The sequence below is a fragment of the Chrysochloris asiatica genome, unplaced genomic scaffold (genome assembly GCF_000296735.1).
Source record: "Chrysochloris asiatica unplaced genomic scaffold, ChrAsi1.0 scaffold00182, whole genome shotgun sequence".
NCBI lineage: Eukaryota > Metazoa > Chordata > Mammalia > Afrosoricida > Chrysochloridae > Chrysochloris > Chrysochloris asiatica.
The window spans coordinates 1,709,287-1,731,439 of NW_006408700.1; the positions used below are offsets into that span (position 1 = coordinate 1,709,287).

The following is a 22,153-nucleotide window of genomic DNA, read 5'->3' on the forward strand; positions in this document are numbered from 1 at the left end:
CATCTGCTTTTTGTGGATTTTCTTTCAGCTCAGCTTCATTTTTCTCCCCTAAGGCTGCACAACAAAAACAACCACTCCTACCACCATCCTCTTCGTCTCTCTTTTCTTTCTCTTACCAACCCTCAATTTCCCATTGGAAACTTCTCTTGCCAAGCTTGCAGCCCTTATTTTCAATGATTATTATAAAAACTCTGCCCAGATCCATTTAAATGCCCAGATCCATAAAATGGTTTTAATACCTTATGGGAGTGGTGTGCTGTTCTGGTGACAATTATGCTTGTTTATTTGAAAAATAAATAAATAAATAAACATTCGAACTCTTAGGCCTAACTTGAAGTTCTAAGAACTACAGGTGTGAGGCTAGTGAGCATTATATGACTGACCGAGATCATTGGAGTGACATTTTGTCTTCTGTAAAGTTGATGTTTAGTAAAGTTTATAGCAACATGAGTAATAACCCAAAAAACAAACTCATTGCCAGTTCTTTCTTGTCTGTTATAAGTTTTAACAAAAATCCACAGACTGTTGGAATACAGGTATTTTTGTTTTTTTTCTGTAGCTATATTGGTGTGGCTCTATAGGATAAGCATGGGATTGCTAACCTCATGATTGGAAGTTCAAACCCATCAGACACGCCTTGGAAACCCTGTACAGGGTTGCTATGAGTCAGAACCAACTTGACAGCACTTAATAACAGCAATATGTTTAATGTATAGTGTATGGCCTACATTTATTATTTTAATTTAGTTTGTTAGTCATTCTCTCCTCCTTATCTATCAGTCTGTGTTTTCCAATGTTGGCGACTCTAACATTGTGCATTTTCTTTTTTAGCATCCACGCAGCAGACAGGCGAGAATTGGGCGAGTTCACAGTCATTCATGCCCTCACAGGGTGGCTACCAGAAGTCATTTCTCTTCAGTAGGTTTAACAATTAATTACTCACCTCTACTCTTTTCTTTCTTGCTGAGTAGTATTCCATTTACTAAAATATTCTTAGTTCTTCAGAATTTTTCAAGAAAGTTCACAGTTTACAAAATTTGGGGGAAAACGTACTGTGTAAAACTCCTTGCTAACATTCTGTTTCATTAATTGTATTGTGATTTTGAAACTTTAAATATTTTATTTGTAAATATTAGACCAATGACAGCTATTTAGTATAGTAAAGCAGTAAGGTTTATTACCAACAATATGGTAAAACACACTGGTATCCCTTTGTACTTACTCTTCTTTCAATACAGAAGCATAAACTATGCCTTTAATTTATCGGAAATATCAGGGAATAATTAGTAATAATAAAGATTATATTCTGCATTAAATAGTTTTAGTATGCTATGTTTTATAAAATACATATTTTATTTTAATCATCATGTAATGCATTGTCCCCTGAAAACATTTACCCTATTCATGTTAGAGCACTGAAGCTCAGAGAGCTTGAATTCCCAAAAGTCAAGTAGATTTTGTAGGGAGATAAGATTTGACTCTAAGTCTCTATCGATCCAAAGCCCACACTCTTTCTTTCACATGACTCTCTGTCTAGAGATATTTGTTATCTCTCTCAAAAGGTAAAGGATGGAATAGAGAGAACATTTAATGTCATGCTTATTCAAAATTTTATAAATGCCTGCTAGGCACAGTTTATTTATTTCTTCTGATCTCATGGCAAAAGAGTTCATTCTATTTTTTCATTCTATTCTTGACTGTCCTTCCTCTGTTGCCTCAGGCAAAGAGAGATCTTTTATTGTATCTAGAATGTCTATGTGCAAGATTCTCTGGAAGAATGGGAAATACAAAAGAGAATTTCAAATACTCATGGAATCCAGAGATTCTGTAGTCATGAAAGCTGAATGAGTCCTTGAAACAATTACTTTGAGATACTCTTTAAATCTTAAAAGCAAATCGCTACCTGACATTGTCTTTAAACTAAATGATAGTTTAGCTAAGCTATTATTATATGTCTGTCCATAACTTGTTTGGTTTTCTTAAAACCAGTTAAGCTTAACTAGTCTGCCTTGTCTATTGGGCACTTTTAAGATCAATAAACATGGTATCAAACTGATAACAGTTTCTCAAAAGATGAGCCAGGAAACTTCAGTGGCAGTGAGTTAAAGTCAATGGAGGAAGAACAAGTCAACAAAGGGGGGTGAGAATGGCAGCACAAGTTGAGCATATTATCAATGTCATTGAACTGTACATATAGACATTAGTGAGCTGCTGTATGTTCCGCTATGTATAGTCTCAACAACCACAACAAAAATATAATAAAATACATTAAAATGTCAATAAACACACTTTCAAATGATAAATAGAAAATATTATAAATGGCTTTACTTTATACAGAAAGGTTATAGACATACATTATGATGATTTACCAATATTTATCTTCATTATCAATTGGAACTTAATCTGGTTAAGATGCATGGAAAGAAAATATTACAATCGACATGAAGTCAATACAGATCCTCATTTTCCCAAGATGATCAAAACCCCAGCATAATGATCAACTTGAGTCATCTCAGATCTTGGTTGGACAGGAATCCACAGTTCCCTAAAGTTTAAGGTAGAGAAAACTGAAGACTGATTCTATTAGCTTGAGTTCCAGCATCTAAAATATCTTTTCAGCAGGAAAGCTAGATGTTGTTTGGTTAAAATAAACATAATAATAAAATAAAAAATATTTGCAAAGAGAAAATTAAAGCTAACCACCTTCTTTAAAAGCCTATTCACCAGAAGGAGAGCTAATCAATTTTTTTCGTAAGGAAAAACCCAGATGACACCCTTGCAGATCATCTATGTAAACCTTTTTTATGATGTTTAAGAGAAAACTTCCAGACCGAATGTAGACATTGTTAATGGAGAGAAGTAGAGAAGTAAGATTCAAAAGTATAGATTTATTTAATTTTAATCTTAAATCTTGCCTTAAATGTCTATATTGTTTGCCTTCATATATTCCTTAGGCAGTAGATAGTGGAGCTACCAGAGATATATGAAATCATCAGAAATCTCATGGAGGATGTGTAAGAAACAGGCCATCAGAATAATTCACAACTAGAAAACGAGTTATTAAAATTTTTGAGGCATCTTTTCCTAGAATCATATAATTATGCTTCATAATAACAAAGGGGCATTTTAATAGTTAATAATGAAAGAAATCTTTGGAGGATTTTAGATGTTTCATTTGAATGAATTTATCATTGCTTTTTTTAAGGTTTATGAAAATAACATTTAAGGGGTAAGGATTGAGATTTGGAGTGAGAACTATATAGCTAGACTAAATTCTGACACTTATGCATTCAAGTTCTGTTAAATACGTAAGTAGTGCAACTTTTCTGGGTCCTAATTTCATCGTTTGTAAAATATAAGGCAAAAATCTATTGTATATGGTTGCTCTAAAGATTAGGGTAGTGAATGGGTCTCAGAAAAAGTGGCTAGAGTAGAGTTGTTTTGTTGTTGTTGTTAAGTGACATTGAGTTGGTTTCGACCCACAGTGACCCTGTATAGGGTTTTCAAGGAGTGGCTGGTGGATTTGAACTGCCATTTTTTGCAATTCAAACTGATCTTGTGGTCTAGCACGTTACCCTGCAGCACACACTAGGACTCCAGTGTAGAGTAGACATAATCAATGGACGTTTTCTTTCCTTCCCTACTAATTTCAATTTGATTATTTAATATTATATGGAAATACGGTAGCTAATAATCAATCCTTCTAAACAGGGTTAGGTATAAAGAAGAATAAATGAGGCTGAACACACAATCAGTTTTATCAATTTTCTTCTAAATATAACTAGAAGGTAAAAGATATGTACTATTTTTGATCTGTTATCATGGCTTATGGGAAATTTCTTTCGTTCTTCCACACAAGGTTAGTAAATGACTTTTACCCATTTAAGTGAAAAGAGTGTCATAAAATAGTACATACTTGGGAAGAAATGTTTAATTTAAAATCTGAAAGCAATCACATCTGCCAAGGGTTCAGACAGGGATTAAGGAAGACCTCACAGAGAAAATTAGAACTAGATCTCAGTCTCACTGTGGAAGGCAAGTGGGGTGGAAGGTAGGAGCACCATAGGAGCAAAAGTTCGATGTATATTCCAGAGTGAAATGCTTCTGTAATTAACAAGGATTGGAGGGAAGAGAAAAAGTTCATGAAGGACGTATGGTTTTATGGAGTTCAATGAAAAAGAGGGTGCTGAACTTTCAAATTTATTGTGAGGACAGATTTTTTTTTTTTCCATGTGAAAATCAGTTCATGTGTTTTTTGATATTTCTAATAAACAACTTCTCCCTTTCCAGCCACCCAGGCTGAGTCCCAAAAGGAGACAATATTCTACTTACAGTTATTGGCCGCACCTCTTTTGTTCTCCTAAAATGAACCTAGTTTTACTATTTGAAACAAACCAATTTTTTTTTCTTCTAAGTCTTTATAAAAACAGAAACATAGTCAATATTGAGAATACATGAATATTAAAATTCTGAAATTTGCAAATAAAGGGATAATTTCTTTCTCAATACACTTCTCTGATGTTGGTGTGGTCCATCTATGGGCATGGTATTCTGCTTCTGCATCTTTAAACTTCATTGTCCAAGAAGTTATATGGCCTCATTATATGGTCTATGAATATTTCTTTAACATAGCAGAATATTTTAAAACATGTATTGTACATTGGAGTTAAAAAACACATTGCCTTTGGAATCAGAAAGATGTGTGAATCTTGTCATTTGCTAGTTGTGTGACTTCATAAAATTTAACACCTCTTTATAACTCAAGTAAAAGTTGTGCAGCTTTTGTGAGATTAAATGCAGAACAACAACAACAAAAAGTCTTTACTGAATGCTCGTTAGTTGCTAGGAGCTAGGGGTCTAGTGGTAAATAGGAGGTAGCTCAGTCACTCAAGCAAATCACAGATGCACAATGATGTTTTTTTATTATTATTATTTTAGCCTTTTCTCCTCAGAAAGAATCTTAAAGAATGAATAGTTTATACACACTGTGTCTTAGCTGTTTTCGTTATGTGCTGTTGAGCCAATTCAAACTCACAGTGACCTTACAGGATACTGTAGAACTGCCTCATAGTGTTTCCAGGTTGAAATCTTTACAGAAGCAGACTGTGGCAATATTTCATCCCAGTTTTTGGGCTTTGTTTTTTAGCACATAAGTGTTGTTAGAGTTAACAAAGCCATTCATGAATTCAAAGGTCACTTCTATAGTCCCAGTTTACATGGATTCCCAGGTTGCATGATCAAGAGGCTTCATTCAGGAATTCATATTTAAGCTTAGTGAGACCTGAATGACAAGCTATACTCAGTTAAGTGAAATATCTGATGGAAGATCATTAGATTTAAAAAAAATAGCTTACATAAAAACCTTAGGTCAATAAGTTTAGTATATTTAAGAAACAGAAAGACCTAGGTGTCTAAATGGTTGCCAAGATAGATGAGATCAGTGATGAGGCCAGAGATTTTGCAATGGTCATACAGTGAAGACAAAGCATTTTAAACTTCCTCCAAGTGTATTGTTTAGCCACTGAAAGGTTTTTGGAAGGAGATCAATATGATCTGATTTACATTCTAGAAAATGATTCTGACTGTTATGTGGAGTATTAACTATAAGAGGTAGGACCAAAGGGGTATGATATTTTATTTGATGAGGGTGCTAAGGAGAGATGACTTGAAATTCTCAGGTTTTTGACATATAAGATAAGTAGAAGGTTGTTTTTATTATTTGTTTCATTTAAATGTCTGTAGCTGTATACATTGTTCTGGATATCAGGCGAGAGGTTTGAGCTAGAGCTATATGATTTGGGTACTACATCCATGTAGCAGTGAACTCAAAACATAGTTGTGCATGCTCACTGAGGAAACAGTATGTAAAATGACAAGAACACAAAGAGGAGACATGAACAGTGGACATAGGAAAGGAGTATTCAGAGAAGTCTGCAGTTTCTACAAAATAAGTTTATAGAACTTTATAGTTTCTGTAAAATAGAAAACCAGAGGATAAGAGTGAGACGGTGGAAGCCTCCGGGAAGAGTTTAGAGGAGAAAGTGGTAAGCACTGTCAAATCCCACAGAAAAGCCAAATAAGATCTACACTATTTGCATAAGCTGAGAATGGGTTGGAAAGTGCCTGGCACTTCTTAGGTGCTCAGATACTTGCTTTTCTTGTCGTGCCTGTTAGCATGACTAAATGATCCTTGTGACTAGAACCGTGATGTTTTTGGTGTTTGTTTCAGAAAAGCCTAGCACATGGTAGATACTAGGGAAAAGTTTTATTGAATTAATAAGTGTGTGATGCTACTTTAAAAAAAAAAAAAAAATATATATATATATATATATAATCTGTTAACATGAATTATGTGAAATGACAAGTTCATTTTTTTTCTGTCAGTAACCTCTTGATGTGTGGAGTAAAAAAAACTTCATCTTGACACTTAATATTGATATCTTTTGCCTAAGCCCAGGATATGTGGACAAAGTCTGGGAACTCTTGAAAGAAATCTTGCCTGAGTTTAAGCTTTCAGATGAGCCGAGCTCTGAAAGCAAAATAGCAGAGGTAGACCCCAAATTAAAAGAACCAGTAAAAGATGGCAAAGAAGCAAAAGAGGTGAAAGAGGGAAAAGAATTCAAAGAAACCAAACCTGAAACTTCGCAGACAACTCTCAAAGTGCCTGAGAAGAGTGACAGAGCACAAAAAGGTGAGATATTTTAGAACGCAATGTTATTCTCGATGGATATTGTATATACATGTTTTATAATCATGGGTGAACGGAATACTCTTATTAGGATTATTATCATTTCTTAGTCAGAATCCTTTGTTTCTAGCTTTAAAATCTGTAAGGCTGTTTACAATATGTTCATTATTGTTCGATAGTTTGCTTTTTTTGAAAAGTCAAAGACAATCCTCTACTTAGATGGCACTAAATGAATACATATTGCATAGAAAGAGATATGAAGTTTCCAATTTTTATCAAAAACATCTTTCTTTTTTGATTGTGGTGAAATACATACACTCACACATACATACATGATATTTGCTAGTTCAGCAAAACTTAGCTTTCATATTTGCTATATATATATAGTAGAATGGATCAAAACAGGATGTCTCCTCCCTGCCAGGGATTCTGAACTGGACAATGATAGTGATTTGACAATAATGTATTGTAAGATAGAATTTCAAATCACAAAAAATCATTTCAAGTTACTTTGCAAAGCGTAGCATTTTTTTCTCTAATGTTTGACTATCTCAAGTAATTTTTCATGTTGTATCTTCTCTAAAATATTTCCTATAACTATACAGACTTAATAACTTGATTAGAAAGTAGCATTAAATATACAAAAAAAAAAAAAAACCTCATCTGTTGTACCTCTCGATAGTCTCTATCATTATCATTAAAATATTTATGCTTTATAAAATATTGATATTTTACCAAGATCTCATCTACCAACTTTCCCCTGGAGTAGAATACACATAAATTATTAGTGAACTGCTCCTCAAAACTATACCAAGTCAAGTGCATGAGTGACATCTACCACAGACTTTTCTTGGAATGATACAATCATATAAAACAGCACATCAGGAAGTCTAATTGAATCTATTCTTTGATTTTGTGCGGGGTAGGTTGGGTAGTAACAATACTTTTTTTTTGAACATTGTATTGTTCACATAGCAAATTCGTTTTCCTGCCAGTAATTCATATACAAATTATTACTGTATTAGTTGTAATCCCTTAATGTGTCGGCACCCTTCCCATTTTCTCCCTGGGTCCCCTTTTGCATTATTCTGTTTTCCCTGTCTTCCTTCCCTGCTTTCTCATCTTGGATTTGGGGCCCATGTTGCTTTTTTGATGCTAAGGAGCATAGGATTCATGGTTATAATGGTTTAATTTCTAGGCCTGTCTGTTATTTGTCCAAGTGTTCTTTATTTTTTAACACTTTAAAGAGATCTTTAAACAGCAATGAGCAAATGTAACTAAGCTTCTATATTTGTTTTCTTTTGTATGATTACATCATTTCAAGAAAAGTCTCTAGCAGACAGAAATCACTCACACACTTGACTTGGTGTATTTTGAGGAACAGTTAACTAATAATTTACGGGCAGTACACTGTGGGAAGTGCTGGTAGATGAGATCTCAATAAATCGTTCTAACAAAATATCAATATTTTTTTTTAAAAAAAAAGCATAAATATTTGAAAGATCATGATAGATGCTATCAGGAGTTACAATAAGTCTGAGTATTTTCTAGTATATTTAATTCTTCTTTCCTCCACAATTGCTAGTGTTTAAATGCCTAGTTATTTGAAATATTTTAGAGAAGAAATTGAAATAACTTGGAGAATATTTCTTTGAAGTGTTACAAAACAAAGATGCCACTTTGAGGACTAAAGTGTACCTGACCACAGTGTTTTCAGTTGCCTCATATGCATGTGAAAACTGGTCAATGAATAAGGAAGACTGAGGAATTTTGATACCTTTGAATCATGGTGTTGGTGAAGAATATTAACTATGCCATAGACTGCCATAAGAATGAACAAATTTATATGGAGGAAGTACAGCAGAGGACTCCTTAGCAGATGATCAGATTTCATTTTATGTAGTTTGGACATGTTGTTCGGAGGGACTCATTCCTAGAGAAAAGAATTGTGCTTGGCAAAATATATAGTCAGAAAACAAGAGGAAGACCATCCCTTAGACCTAACTCAGTGGCTACAATGGCCTTAAAGATAGCAGCACTTTTGAGAATGCTGCAGGATTGGGCAGTGTTTTGTTCCATTGTATATGAGTTGGAAACCACTTGACTGTACCTAACAACAGCAATTACGTTTTTTCTACCCTATATTACCCAAGTTAATTTAGTCCTAAAAGTCTGTTTCCATGTCTCAAATTAATATTTATCCATACACCCATTCCTTCATTTAAACATGTGATTTGCTGAATAGAGTTCCAATGGTATTTTAGGGATTGAAGATAACATGGTGAATAAAATAAAATGTGGAGCTCCACCCCTGGAATTTATAATCCAATGAGAGGAATTGAAATTTTTTTGTGTCAATTTATAACTACTTAGTAACAATTGAACTTTAAGGGAACACATTGTTTGTTAATGTGCTGTCAAGTCAGTTCTGTTTCATGCAACCCTGAGAACAACAAAACAAAACACTGCCCAATCCTACAGCATCCTCACAATTGTTGTTGTGTTTGAGTCCGATGTTGTAGCCACTGTGTCAGTCCATCTTGTTGTACTGACCTTCTACCATATCAAACATGATGTTTTCTTTTTCTAGAGACGGTTTCTTCCTCATAATGTCTCTGAAGTATGTGAGATGCAGTTTCATCATCCTTGTTTCCTAGGGAAATACAGGGAACTAAATGTGAGGATACATGATGTTGTTGTTGTTAAGTGCCATTGAGTTGAATCTGACCCATAGTGACCCTGCCTAGGGTTTCCGAGGAGTAACTGGTGAACTTGAACCACCAACCTTGCAGTTCAAACAGCTTTGCAGTCTGACACATTAACACACAGCACCACACTAGGACTCCTAATGGGAGGATACATATTGGGGGCTTAAATGGGTGAGTTGCTCTAGTCTGGGGCATCAGTGAAGAAATTTGAGATGAGTTTGCAAATATGAGAGTGAATTACCTAGAAGAAGATGAGGGTCTTCCATTCCATGCAGACGAAACAGCAAATATCAAGATTTTGAGGCATTAGCAGTAATGATAGAGTCCCTTCCTAAGTAGTGCAAATGGTCGGTGTGCTCAGCTATTAGAAAACATTGGAGGTTTTAATCTATGCAGAAGGGTACCTCTGAAGACAGACCTGGTGAGTTACTTCCCAAAAATCAGCCATTGACAATCCTGCTCTTTGCAGTTGTACTCTGACTCGCGTGGTGTCACCATGAATTGGAATTGACTTAATTGCAACTGATTAGGAGGGATGATGATGTATTGGAAGACCTGGTGGAAGATGCCTTTAACTGGAGGAATGAAAGAGAGGAATGGAGTGGCTTAAAGAGAACCTGGAGAAGTAGGCAGGGGAGATATTATATCAAATCTTTAGGTCATGTAAATAGTATAGAATGTAGAGGGTAGGGAACTTGAAGTTGAACCTTAGAAATTTTAAACATTTGAGGACTAGGTATGAAAAGATGAGCTTGTAAAGAAGGCTAAGGAATGACCAGGAAAGCTTGAGAAAATCCAACAAAACAATGTATCACAGATTCAATGGAAAAGAATGTTTCAAGAGTCAGATTATCTATATCAAATATTACTAAAGAATATGACAAGATGTTAAATTTCTCCACTGGATATTGTGAGCTGAAGGTCACTGAGCACTGACTGATGATGGGAGTGGAAGGTATTGGAGAGAGTTCAGCAGTAAGTGGGAAGTGAAGTAATGTATCAAAAAAGCTGGGAAAAGTTCGGCTGTAAAGAGCAGGAAAGCTACCAGGTGGAAGTTGGCAGGAAATGTGGGATCCAGAAAGGGCTTCATTTTTATTTATATCTGTTTTTGTTAAGTGCCCTGAAATTGATTTCTACGCATAATGACTCTATCTATGTACAATAGAACAATACTTTCTGGTTCTGTGCTATTTCCACAATTTTTGTTACGTTTGAGCACATTGTTAGAGCTACTGTGTCAATCCATCTTGTTGAGTCTTCCTCCTTTTCATTGACTTCTACTTTACCACATGACGTCCTTCTCCAAGGACTGGTTCCTCCTAATTGTTCCTGTTGTTAAGTGCCTTTGAGTTGGTTCCGACTCATAGCGACCTTGTGTAGGATTTCCAAGAAGCAGCTGGTGAATTTGAGCACCAACCTTGCAGTTTAAACTGACTTTGCAGTCCAGTGCATTGTCCCAGAGCACCACACCAGGACTCCAGACCCTCCTAATAGTATGTTCAAAGTACTTGAGAAGAACTCTTACCATCCTCGTTATGAAGTAGAATTCTGGTTATACTTCCACAATACAGATTTGTTTGTTCTTTGGTAGGACATGATAGAGTCATTATTCTTTGCCAATACCATAATTCCAAAGCATCAATTACTTTCCAGTCTTCCTCCTTCATGGTCCAGCTTTTGAATGAACATATGGTAATTGAAAATACTGGCTTGGACACCCTAGGCTTCAGAGTGACAGTTTTGCTTTTAAACACATTTTTTGCAGCACATTTGCCCAGTGCAATTCATCTTTTGATGTTTTGACTACTACTTCTATTGGTATTGATGGTAGAACTAAGTAAAATGGAATCCTTGATAGCTTCATTCTTTTCTTCATTTGTCTTGATGCCACTTGTTGATCCACTTATATTTAAAGAGGAAGAATTGAGTATATTTAAGTGATGATTGAAAGTGCTCAGACAGTTACCAGTTAGGTTTCCTGAGGAAACAGGAGTTCAGATCCTTTGGAAGGGAGAAGTTGAGCATTGCTGATAGTCTGACTTTGAGCTGAGTGTGAAGTGGAGATAGTAGATGAATATTTTCATGGAGATTTAAAATAGAGAGAAGATTGTAGATCTAAAGGAGGACTATCTCTAGCAAGACTCAGCACTCAGCAGCTAGTTTATCCAATTTTTTTAAAAAAATTTTATGTCTGATGAGTGAGAAGAAATGACAGTAAAACAACACTTTTACTTAATGTGTTGAAAAAAAAACTTTGATAAACACTCTGGTATACATCCAGATTTATATGGGAAACTATAATTTTTCAATTATGTTTTTATTATGCAATATTTCTAGTTTATGAATCATGAGGTGTTATTGTTATTGCTGTTGTTGTTGTTGTTTTTGTCAGGTGCCATCGAGTCGGAACCGACTCATAGCGACCCCATGCACAGCAGAACGAAACAATGTCCAATCCTGGGCCAACCTCACTACCGCCGCCACACTTGAGTCCATCAATGATGCCACCTGGCTGATCCATCTCATTGGGGTCTTCCTCTTTTTCTCTGACCCTCCACCTTACCCAGCATCACATCCCTCTCCAACGATTGTTTCCTCTGGACAATATGTCCAAAGTATGAGAGACGAAGCTTAGCCATCCCGGCCTCCAAGGAGCACTCTGGCTGCACTTCCTCCAAAACAGATCTATTGGTTCTTTTGGCAGCCCATGGCACTTTCAGTATTCTCCTCCAACACCACAATTCAAAGGCATCAATTCTTCTATAATCTTCCATATTCACTGTCCAGCTTTCGCATCCATATGAGGCTATTGAAAACACAATGGCCTGGGTCAGGCGCACCCTAGTCCTCAAGCTGACATCTCTGCTCTTCAACACTTTAAAAAGTTCCTGTGCAGCAGATTTGCCCAGTGCAATACGTCGTCTGATCTCTTGACTGCTGCTTCCACGAGTGTTGATAGTTGATCCAAGAAGAATGAATGAAGTCCTTGACAACTTCAATCTCTTCTCCATTGATAACAATGTTTTTATTGCTAGGTGCCATCAGATCGACTCTGACTCATACACACAACAGAAAAAAAGACTATCTGGTCCTTCATCATTCTCACAATTGTTATGCTAGAGCCCATTGATGTTACCACAGTGCCAATCCATCTCAATGGGGTCTTCTTTTACTCTGACCCTTCATTTCACCAAGCATGATTTCATTCTTCAGGAACTGGTCCCTCCTGATAACATGTCTGAAGTGTGAGAGGTAAAGTCTTGCAATCCTGAGTTCTAAGGAACATTGTGGCAGTACATCTTCCAACACAGATTTGTTTGTTCTTCTGGCAGTCCATGATCATTTTAATATTCTTCTCCAATATCGTAAATCAAATGTATAAACTCTTCTATAGTCTTCCTTATTTATTTTGCAACCTTCACATCACATGAGGTTATTGAAAATACCATGGCTTGGGTCCGGCGCACCTTAGTCCTCAAACTGATGCCTTTGTTCTTGAACACTTTAAGGAAATCATGTGTAGCAGGTTTTTCTAATGCAATATTCCATTTGATTTCTTGACTGTTGCTTCCTTGAGTGTTGACTGTGGATCCAATCAAAATGAAGTCTTTGACAACTTCATTTGTTTTCTCCATTTAATATGATGCTATTTATTAGTCCAGTGGTGAGGGTTGTTTTTTTTTCTTTCTTTCTTTACTTTGACATGCAATGAATACTGAAGGTTGTGGTCTTTGATCTTCATCAGTAAATATTTCAAGTCTTCTTCACTTCTAGCAAGTAAGATTGTATCATCTGCATATTACAGATCTCCATCTCCAGTTCTGATTCCAGGTTCTTCATATAATCGAACTTCTTGGATTATTGGCTCAGTTTACGGAATGATTCTAAACCATTCGTTATTATATTCTTGTTCTGTTTGAATGACTGCGTCTTGGTCTATGAATTCAGGTTCCTCATGAATATAATTAAGTGTTCTGGAATACCTATTCTTCGCAATTAATTATGAGCAGAAATTTGAACAATATTAAAGTCCCATTCAAAATTATAAATGGAGAAATAATATATTGCTGCACAAAATTAGTTTTTTTTTTTTTTTTTTTTTTTTTTAACGAGTGGTTGTTATTTTTTTTTTTTTTTTTTTTTCATGTTCTGGTGTGGTGCTATAGGATAAACACTGGTTTGCTAACTGTAGGATCAATGGTTGAAATCCATTAATCACTCCTGTGAAGCCCTATACCGGGTTTCTATACAACTATACAGTCTGACTCACAGCAACCCTTTAAAGGGTTTCCAAGGTGCGATGGTGGGCTTCAACCTTGTTATTAACAGTCTAGTACTGATCCTACAGTGCCACAGCAGCACCCATTTTAGGCTTATACAAAATAAATTGTTTTTTTAATGTTTTATTGTGAATTGTGTGATAATCTACACGGGAGTACATCAACTTTACATTCATTCCATCATCCATCATTTCGTTGGCATAGTTATCATCCTGTCCATGCATCCTCACCCAACCAAGGGGTGTACCCTGTAAACTTGCACCCCCCTCCCACCACAGTCCTCAGCCCCTGTCCATCTCCTGATCCCGAGCCCCCAGCCCCACCATCTCTTGACGTTGTCTTCTCTGCCTCCATCCCAGGTCTCACTGCATCTCTGGGTAGGAAAATTTGACTGATCTCTTTTTTAATGCTTAAGTTTCTCAGATAAATTTCTCATCCCTTGTTTGAAGTAACAACTTTCTTAATTTTTGTATCAAGCATAGATGTTACATCTACTGTAAAAACTATCCTATGAGATAGGCTATCTTTGAGACTCAGGGACATTATAAGTGGTTAATACCATAGTTGTTATGGAAATTTGAAAAAAAAATCTTGACTCTTGGTGGTTACTTAGCAGGTGGTGCAGAGTATGAAATGGCAGAAATCTGCAATGTTTCAGAATTGGAAGAGATTCCGGGGGAAACCTATCAGATCTGGGACTCCCTGGACTACCTTGTTTTCCCAGATCTTGCAGGTTTTCTGTCTTTCACAGGGTGCAGCCCTACAAGTTTTCCATGGCTCATTGTTAGTGAAAAATATTTGAGGTTTTTGTCTCGATAGATTTCTGCCTTATACCATTTCTGACTTTGTCAGGTGTTACTGTGCTAGAAAATAAATATCTCAAGGGGAAATGTTTAAGTGGAGGGAGAACATGCCCTGTAGAAAACTACATATGAATGGGAATTCAAATGGTGGGATAGCCTTTGATGTAAGTGTTTTAGCACAGAAGCCACTTTGGCAATAAGATTTTGGTTTTGAATACTGATTGGAATCTGGGATCCAAAAGAAGATGTCCTGAGGACAGACTGGTGTGTTTGTTTCCAGGAGACCCCAAATAAGGATGATCTGAGAGAGTTCCATATTTAAGATTTAACTATAATTTCACACTTTGCTGGTTGTTGCTTTGTTTATTTTTCTTGCTAGTTTTTAAAATATGAAAATTAGCCTGACACTATAATTTTAAATAAATAAAGATATTCACAGGGTAATCTCTGCGAAACAAATGTATATGTAGTGGATAATAGATAAATCTCCAGGTCTCTCATAATACATGTCAATTTCCATAGTGTTCTCTTAGTTTATTTTGATGTATCTAATTAGAGGGGAGTAATCTACTGGGAAATTAATGGCTATAGTTTCACATCTAAAGAATACTATTGTTTGGCCTGTCTCCCCTGAACTTACTGAATAAGTAACAGAGTTTGAGGCTTTATAGTTAAGATTTATTATAATTTTTTTAACATGTTAGAGAAAACAGATTCAAAAGACCTTGGGAAGAAGAGGAGTAAAGATGGAGAAAAAGACAAGGAAAAATCCAAATTCTCACTTCATGGTTCAAGACCCTCATCAGATGTGCAATACTCTCTGCAGTCCCTATCAGACTGTAAGCTTTTAGTCTCGTAGAATGATAATTATTTTAGTTGTTTCCTAAAATGTTGAAAAATTTTGGAGCATAGAAATATATTTCCTGACTAGAAATATCCAAATAAGTTTATTCAAGGTTTCCCGTAACGTGTAGATATCGATGTGGGTTTCAGAATGGGGCATTTTGCTATTAAGTGCCGTTGAGTCAGTTCTGACTCATAGCAATCATGCCTATGGTTACTGAGGAGAGGCTGGTGGGTTTGAACTGTCGACTTTGTGGTTTGCAGTCCATTGCTGATCCTACAGTGCCACACCAGGAGTCCTAGCTCCTACATATGAGACAAACAGGAGTCAAGTTGTCCAAGTTCTTATGCTATAATAAGTCCTAGTGGCAGCGTTCAGGTGGAGCAGGCTTTTGCTTTTAATTTTTAGGTATCTCTCTGCAAAGCCTTCAGAGTTTAAATGCATCATTCATATCCAAACTACTGCATAGCTGCTTCATGACATAGTTAGGTGAAGGCCGACATATCAAGCATAGAACATATAGCCCCTTCATTTTTTTTGTTGTTGTTGCTCTGCATTGTCTACTCAATTCTGACACTTGGGGCCCTGTAACCAAGCCAACCACTTACAGTTGCTAGCGATCCTATATGGCAATGTAGAATGCCTTATGGTTTCTGAGACTGTAAAGCTTTTCAGGAGCAGACAATTTCATATTTCTTCCACAAAGAAACTAGTGGGTTTGAACTGCCAACCTTGTTGTTATCAAGCTAAGACTTAACTACTGCACCATCAGGATTTCTTAGAGACCCTATAAGATAGAGTGAAATTGCCCCATAGGGCTTCCTTAGCAGAAATCTTTACCAAAGTTGATCGCCAAACCTTTTCTCTGCGGAACAGGTTCTAAATGCTCACCTTTTGGTTAGATTGTTGTTGTTGTTGTTGTTAAGTGCCATCGAGTCGATCCTGACCTATCAACACTTAATCAATAGAGCCACCAGGGATCTTTCAGCTCTTTTACTGTTTTTGTCTTGTTTTGTTTTTTAAATAAAACTATCATTTTAAGAAAGAAGTGTGTGTGTATATTATCCAGAGGGTCTTCAAATTGTTCACGGAGAATATGAATTATGCATGGATTTCAAAATGTGTTTACACCTGGTGTGGTGCGATAGGATCAGCATTGGGCTGCTAACTGCAAGGTTGTCAATTTAAACCCATCAGCCACTCCTTGGAAACCCTATGCACGGTGGTTATGAGTCAAAACTGACTCGACGGCACTTTACAACAACAACTGGTTGTATTGTGTCTGAACAGGATCTAGTTTGAGGCACCAAGAAATTTAAGACATTAGTTTGAAAATAGCCCCTATCAGAGCAACATGGATTCTGCTAACATTGAAACAAGAACAAACATCATATTTATGATGAACCGTGGGTGGAAGAATGGTGAAATCATTGATGCTTTATGAAAAGTTGATGTGGCAGTGTCTCAAAGAAATTTAGTTTTCAACGTGATAGCTCATATTAAGAAGGAACAAGACCATGTTGAAGATGAAACTCATAGTGGCAGACCACATCAGTTTTCGAGGAAAAAACTAGTCTGGTTCATGCTCTAATTGGAGAGAACTGATGATTAACAGCAGAAACAATAGCCAATACTATAACCATAGGCATCTCAATTGGCTCAGCTTACACAATTCTGATTGAAAAATTAAAGTTGAGCCAACTTTCTGCTGACAAGAGTAGTTATTTCAATAGAAATGTTAAACAAGTAGGATCCGAGGCCCTGACGTATTTCTTCAGAGATTTGTAACTGGAGATGAAACATAGCTGTACCAGTATGATCTCGACGACAAAGCACAATCAAAGCAATGGCTACCAAGAAGCGGAAGCTCTCCAGTCAAAGCAAAAGTGTATCAGTCAAGAGCAAAGGTGATGACAAGAGTTATCTTTTTCCTTTTGGATGCTCAAAATGCTTTGCTTGTGACTTTCTGGAGGGCCAAAGAATAATAATATCTGTTTCCTACAAGAGTATTTTGAGAAAGTTAGCTAAAAGTTTTAGCAGTAAAACACCTGAGAAAGCTTCACCAGAGTAGCCTTCTCCAGCACAATGCTCCTGCTCCTTCCTTTCATCAAACAAGTTTTGTGAGAGTTTCTATAGAAATCATTAGGTTTCCACTTTAAAGTCCTCATTCAGCTCTTCTGATTTATTTATTTTCTTAATGTTAAAAAATCGGAGTCCTGGAGTGGCGCTGTGGGCTGATGCGTCAGACTGCAAAGTCGTTTGAACTGCAAAGTAAGTGGTTCAAGCTCACCAGCTGCTCCTTGGAAACCCTGCACAGGGTCGCTATGGGTTCGAATCAACTCAGTGGCACTTAACAACAACAACATTGTTAAAAAATCTTTAAAGTGCTCCTTTTTTTCTGGTAACAAAATAAAAGAGACTACATTTACACAGTTAAATTCCCAGGACCCTCAGTCTTTTGGTGTGGTGCTGTGGGTTAATGTGCTAGACTGCAAAGTCCATTTGAACTCAAGGTTGGACCAGCCACTCCTTGGAAACCTTATACAGCGTCATTACGAGTCAGAACTAAATCAATGGTACTTAACAATAACAATAGCAAATGGCTGACTGAATAGAGTCATGGTGTGGTGCAGTGGGTTAATACGCTGGACTGCAAAATCAGTTTGCACCACAAAGTTGGCAGTTCAAGGTCACCAGCCACTCCTAGGAAACCCTATACAGGGTCACTATGGGTTGGAACAGACTCATTGGCATGTAACAACATCAACAAAATAGCTGACAAAAATGTCTTGATCTTGATAGAGCTTATGTTGAGAAACAAAGTTTATGTATTTTTTTCTACAAGCTTTTTGACGTACCCTCATATTGATAGCCTTGCTTTTTGCATATCACATTATGACTGTATGGACATAGGAAATAAATTTAAAATAATCACATTGTATAAAGGTCATATCTTATGGTGAAAATGCTATGGCCTATATTCTATCACCTAGTATCAGATCATAAGGAGCCCTGGTAGCTTAGTGGTTACATGTTGGGCTGCTAACTAAAATGTCAGCAGTTCAAATCTACCAGTCGCTCCACAGGAGAAAGTTGAGCTTCCTGGTCCTGTAAAGATTTACAGCCTTGGAAACCCTACACAAGGTCACTATGAGTTGGAACCGACTCAACCGCACATCTCCATCATATTGCATATCACTCATTTTAGTTAATGAATTTCCAACATTGAGCAGTTCCGTTCTCTCTGAAGACCCCTAGAAACGTGTATTTTGTTTTGTGCACTGCTTAATAAAGCATTTAAAATATTAATAAGGGCTAGCGAAGACATATACTGTAAAAATATACATCATATTATCAGGATGAAGACTGAAATATATTGTTTGACATTCATTCTAACATTAGAGTCCTGATATGCTATAGTATAAGCACTGGATTACTAATCATAAAATCAGTCATTCAAACCTATCAGCTGCTCCTTGGAAACTCTATACATGGTTGCTATGACTTGGAACTGACTCCTATCTTGGTGTTTCTAGATTGTAGGTTTTAATTTTCAACATATCCTTCATTGCATGGTTGAAAACAAGTCCATATACCTCCAGCATCATGCATTATTTGATTTGTTTTCATTTAGTCTTCTTTTTTTAATACATTATTATGATTTTAATGAGGATAAATAACTGGTATTTTAGTTTCACAGAAACATTTCTGGTGTTTTGGTAGAGAAAATAGTCACTAGTCATTATATTTTTAAATTCTCTTTTAAAATTACTTTTTTGCATTGATGCATTAAGCATGTGTTATAGTGAACTGTATATCTCATTCTGATATTATTTATATTCATCATCTTTATGCAGATTTCTTTCTTCTTTTCATACTGTGTGTCTTTAGATTAAGTTGATGTTGCTTGCAACATTAATGTCAAGATACAGAATGGGGTTCTTTGCACTGTGGATTCACAGCTCTGTTCTGGCACTCGCTGAGCATATGATGCCAACGATGTGATTAAGCCTCTTTAAGCTGCTAACTGAAAGTTTTTGCTTCATATCTACCCATCAGTTCAATGAAAGAAAGACTTAGTGAACCACTTCTTTAAAAATCACTGCTTCAAAAATCCTATGGGCCACCTCTGTTCAGTCACATGAGTTATTATGAGTAGAGAAATCCAGTTAACAGCACTTAACAAGAAGTTTGGCATCAGTCTGTGAAGTCAGCATCTTAGCATCTGGGGAGTCTTATGAGAATTAAATGATAAGGTTCATCATATGAAGGAGCTCTGGTAGCGTAGTGGTTACGAATTGGACTGTGAACCGCATGGTCAGCAGTTTGAAACTACCAGCGGTTCCGCGGGAGAAAGATGAGGCTTTCTGCTCCCATAAAGATTTATAGCCTCGGAAACCCTGTGCAGGGTCGCTATGAGTCGGAACCAACTCTACGGCACTTAACAACAATAACAACAACAAAAAATGTGAAGTACTTAGCTCTTGTTGGTAAAACTACGTTTTAACATACTTCTGCTAAAGTCTTTGTTAATTCTTGAATATGCTGAAGATAAGTGGTTGTGTTGTTGTTGTTGTTGTTGTTAAGTACCATCGAGTCGGTTCCGACCCTGAGTGACCCTGTATAGGGTTTCCGAGGAGTGACTGGTGAGCTTGAACCACTGACCTTGCAGTTCAAACAGCTTTGCAGTCTGATGCATTAACCCACAGTGCCACACTAAGTTGTGTTAGAATGCATTTTATCTATGTGGTGTTGTTGTCAAGTGCCTTCCCATCCCTGGTTAAGACTCATAGTGACCTTGTACAAGGTTTAGGAGCAGCTGATAGATTCAAACTGTCGACCTTGTGGTTTGCCATCCAGTGCTGATCCTAGAGAGCCATACCAGCAGTTCATCTATATAGGTATTTTATCTATCCTCAAGAAGAGAGTCATTTGAACTCCCTTCTCCCACAAAGTTAATCTAAGCAGATTTTGGATGAAGTTATCATTTACCTTCCTTTAATGGACTGCTTTGGTTTTACTTGTAATTAAGATTGTGGAGGGACCTTGAATTGTGATAAGGTCACGTACAAAGTGGCAATCCAAATTTGTATGGAAATCAAATATCGTGGCCTTTCTATAATTTATATTGGATATGGTGTTAGATGCCTATTCTTTTAACTCTGAGATGTGATGAAAGTTTGGTGTGAAGAATCCCCTATCTCGTTAATGTTCTGAATGTAGTGAATTTATTAGTGTTGGCATTAAAACAAAATGGTACCATTTAAAGAATGCTATGTGGTGCTGCAAGTTAATGCACTGGATTGCAAGATCGCTTTGAATCACAAGGTCGATGGTTCAAGTTCAACAGCCACTCCTCCAAAACCCTATACTGGGTCACTATAAGTTGAACCAACTCGACGACACTAAGAATAACAACATTAAAAACTCATGGCTTTAAAATGAGGGATAAAGCACTAGACCAAAAGGTTGGTTTGAACTACACGGTTGGCAGTTCATTTACCAGCTGCTCCTTGGAAACTCTTTACAGTGTTGCTATGAGTTGGAACCAACTTGACGACACTTAACAACAATATATAATTTAATAGCTCCTCCAGACTCTGAGAAAAATTAACTTTAAGATTAATTTAAAATTTTTACTTTCAAAGTAAGTGTATTCATTCATATAATAGCTGCTGTAACTAACAAATGCTTGAAACAGGAGATAGAATTCATTCCCAACCAAATGGAGTATAATACTAGTGTTAGTGATTGGAAGGCATCTCTTTCAAAATGGTGTTTAAAAGACACGTGCTCCCTCTTTCTTATGGTCCTGACATCTTTAGCATGTGGTTTCTACAGTTCTATGCCAATGGAAGGGGAGAGAGCTTGGATTGCTGTATGTATGAGGTTTTAAGGGTAAGCCTGGCATGTTATGTATCATTTTTGCTCACATTCCATCGATTACAACTTAGTTCTATGGCCACATTTGATCAAAAGTTAGGAAAGTATAGTTGGGTCAGATGTTCAAATTCTAAATTAATTTTAATTAATAATAAGGAAACTGGTGACACAATAGGTAGGTAGATGGCTGCTAACTGAAAGGTGGAAAGTTCAAACCTACCAGCTACTCTGTAGAAGAAACTATCTGGCTATCTGTTGCCATAAAGATAACAGCTTAGAAAACCATATGGTAACATTCTAGCATACCACATGGGGTTGATTTGAGTTGAAATCAACACACAACAACAAAAATAGGTTATCTCAAACCCTAAGTTTCTAATATTTCTGCTAATTTATTTATTTTTTCCCACTCAAATTGAGGAAAGTTCTAATGTGGTATTTCTAATTCGTGTTATTATTTTTATACATCTGTTTTGAAGACTATATTTTGAATTTGCTTAGTGAATGAAAGTTTTCAACAACTTTTAAAGAATTGAGAAAGAGAAGAGACCAATATAAGAGTCTGAATTCTGGGACAGTGCTTTCTTGGTTCATAACCCCGCATTGCATTTCTTAATTGGGCAACATTAGACACATTCCTTGATTTATCTCTACCTCAGTCTCCTATTCAGAAAATAGTGTTAGTCATAGAGCTTATCTTATATGCTTATGTGAGAAATGAACAAAGTCATGTAAAACACTTAGAAGACTCCTTAACATAGGTTAAGTATTCAATAAATATTAGCAAATCTGAGAAATTGATGCAACATCACATGTAAATACAGATTTATACTCTCACAAGTGTCTTAAAGGTTTTGTAATAATTTTGCACTTGGTTCATGGTCCATCTCATTGTGTATCAGTGCTTGAGGCTGAAACTTATTTATTAAGACTGTAAGTTTAACGTG

At 36.4% G+C, this 22,153-nt stretch overlaps 1 protein-coding gene across 1 annotated transcript in view; it reads left to right on the plus strand.

The window, feature by feature from the left end:
- Window positions 1-22,153, plus strand: part of ADGB (androglobin) — a 330,382-nt gene that overhangs the window by 117,105 nt on the left and 191,124 nt on the right. The window contains 3 exon segments of the mRNA XM_006872054.1: window positions 832-918; window positions 6,453-6,691; window positions 15,184-15,318. Coding sequence (XP_006872116.1) covers window positions 832-918; window positions 6,453-6,691; window positions 15,184-15,318 — 461 coding nt within the window.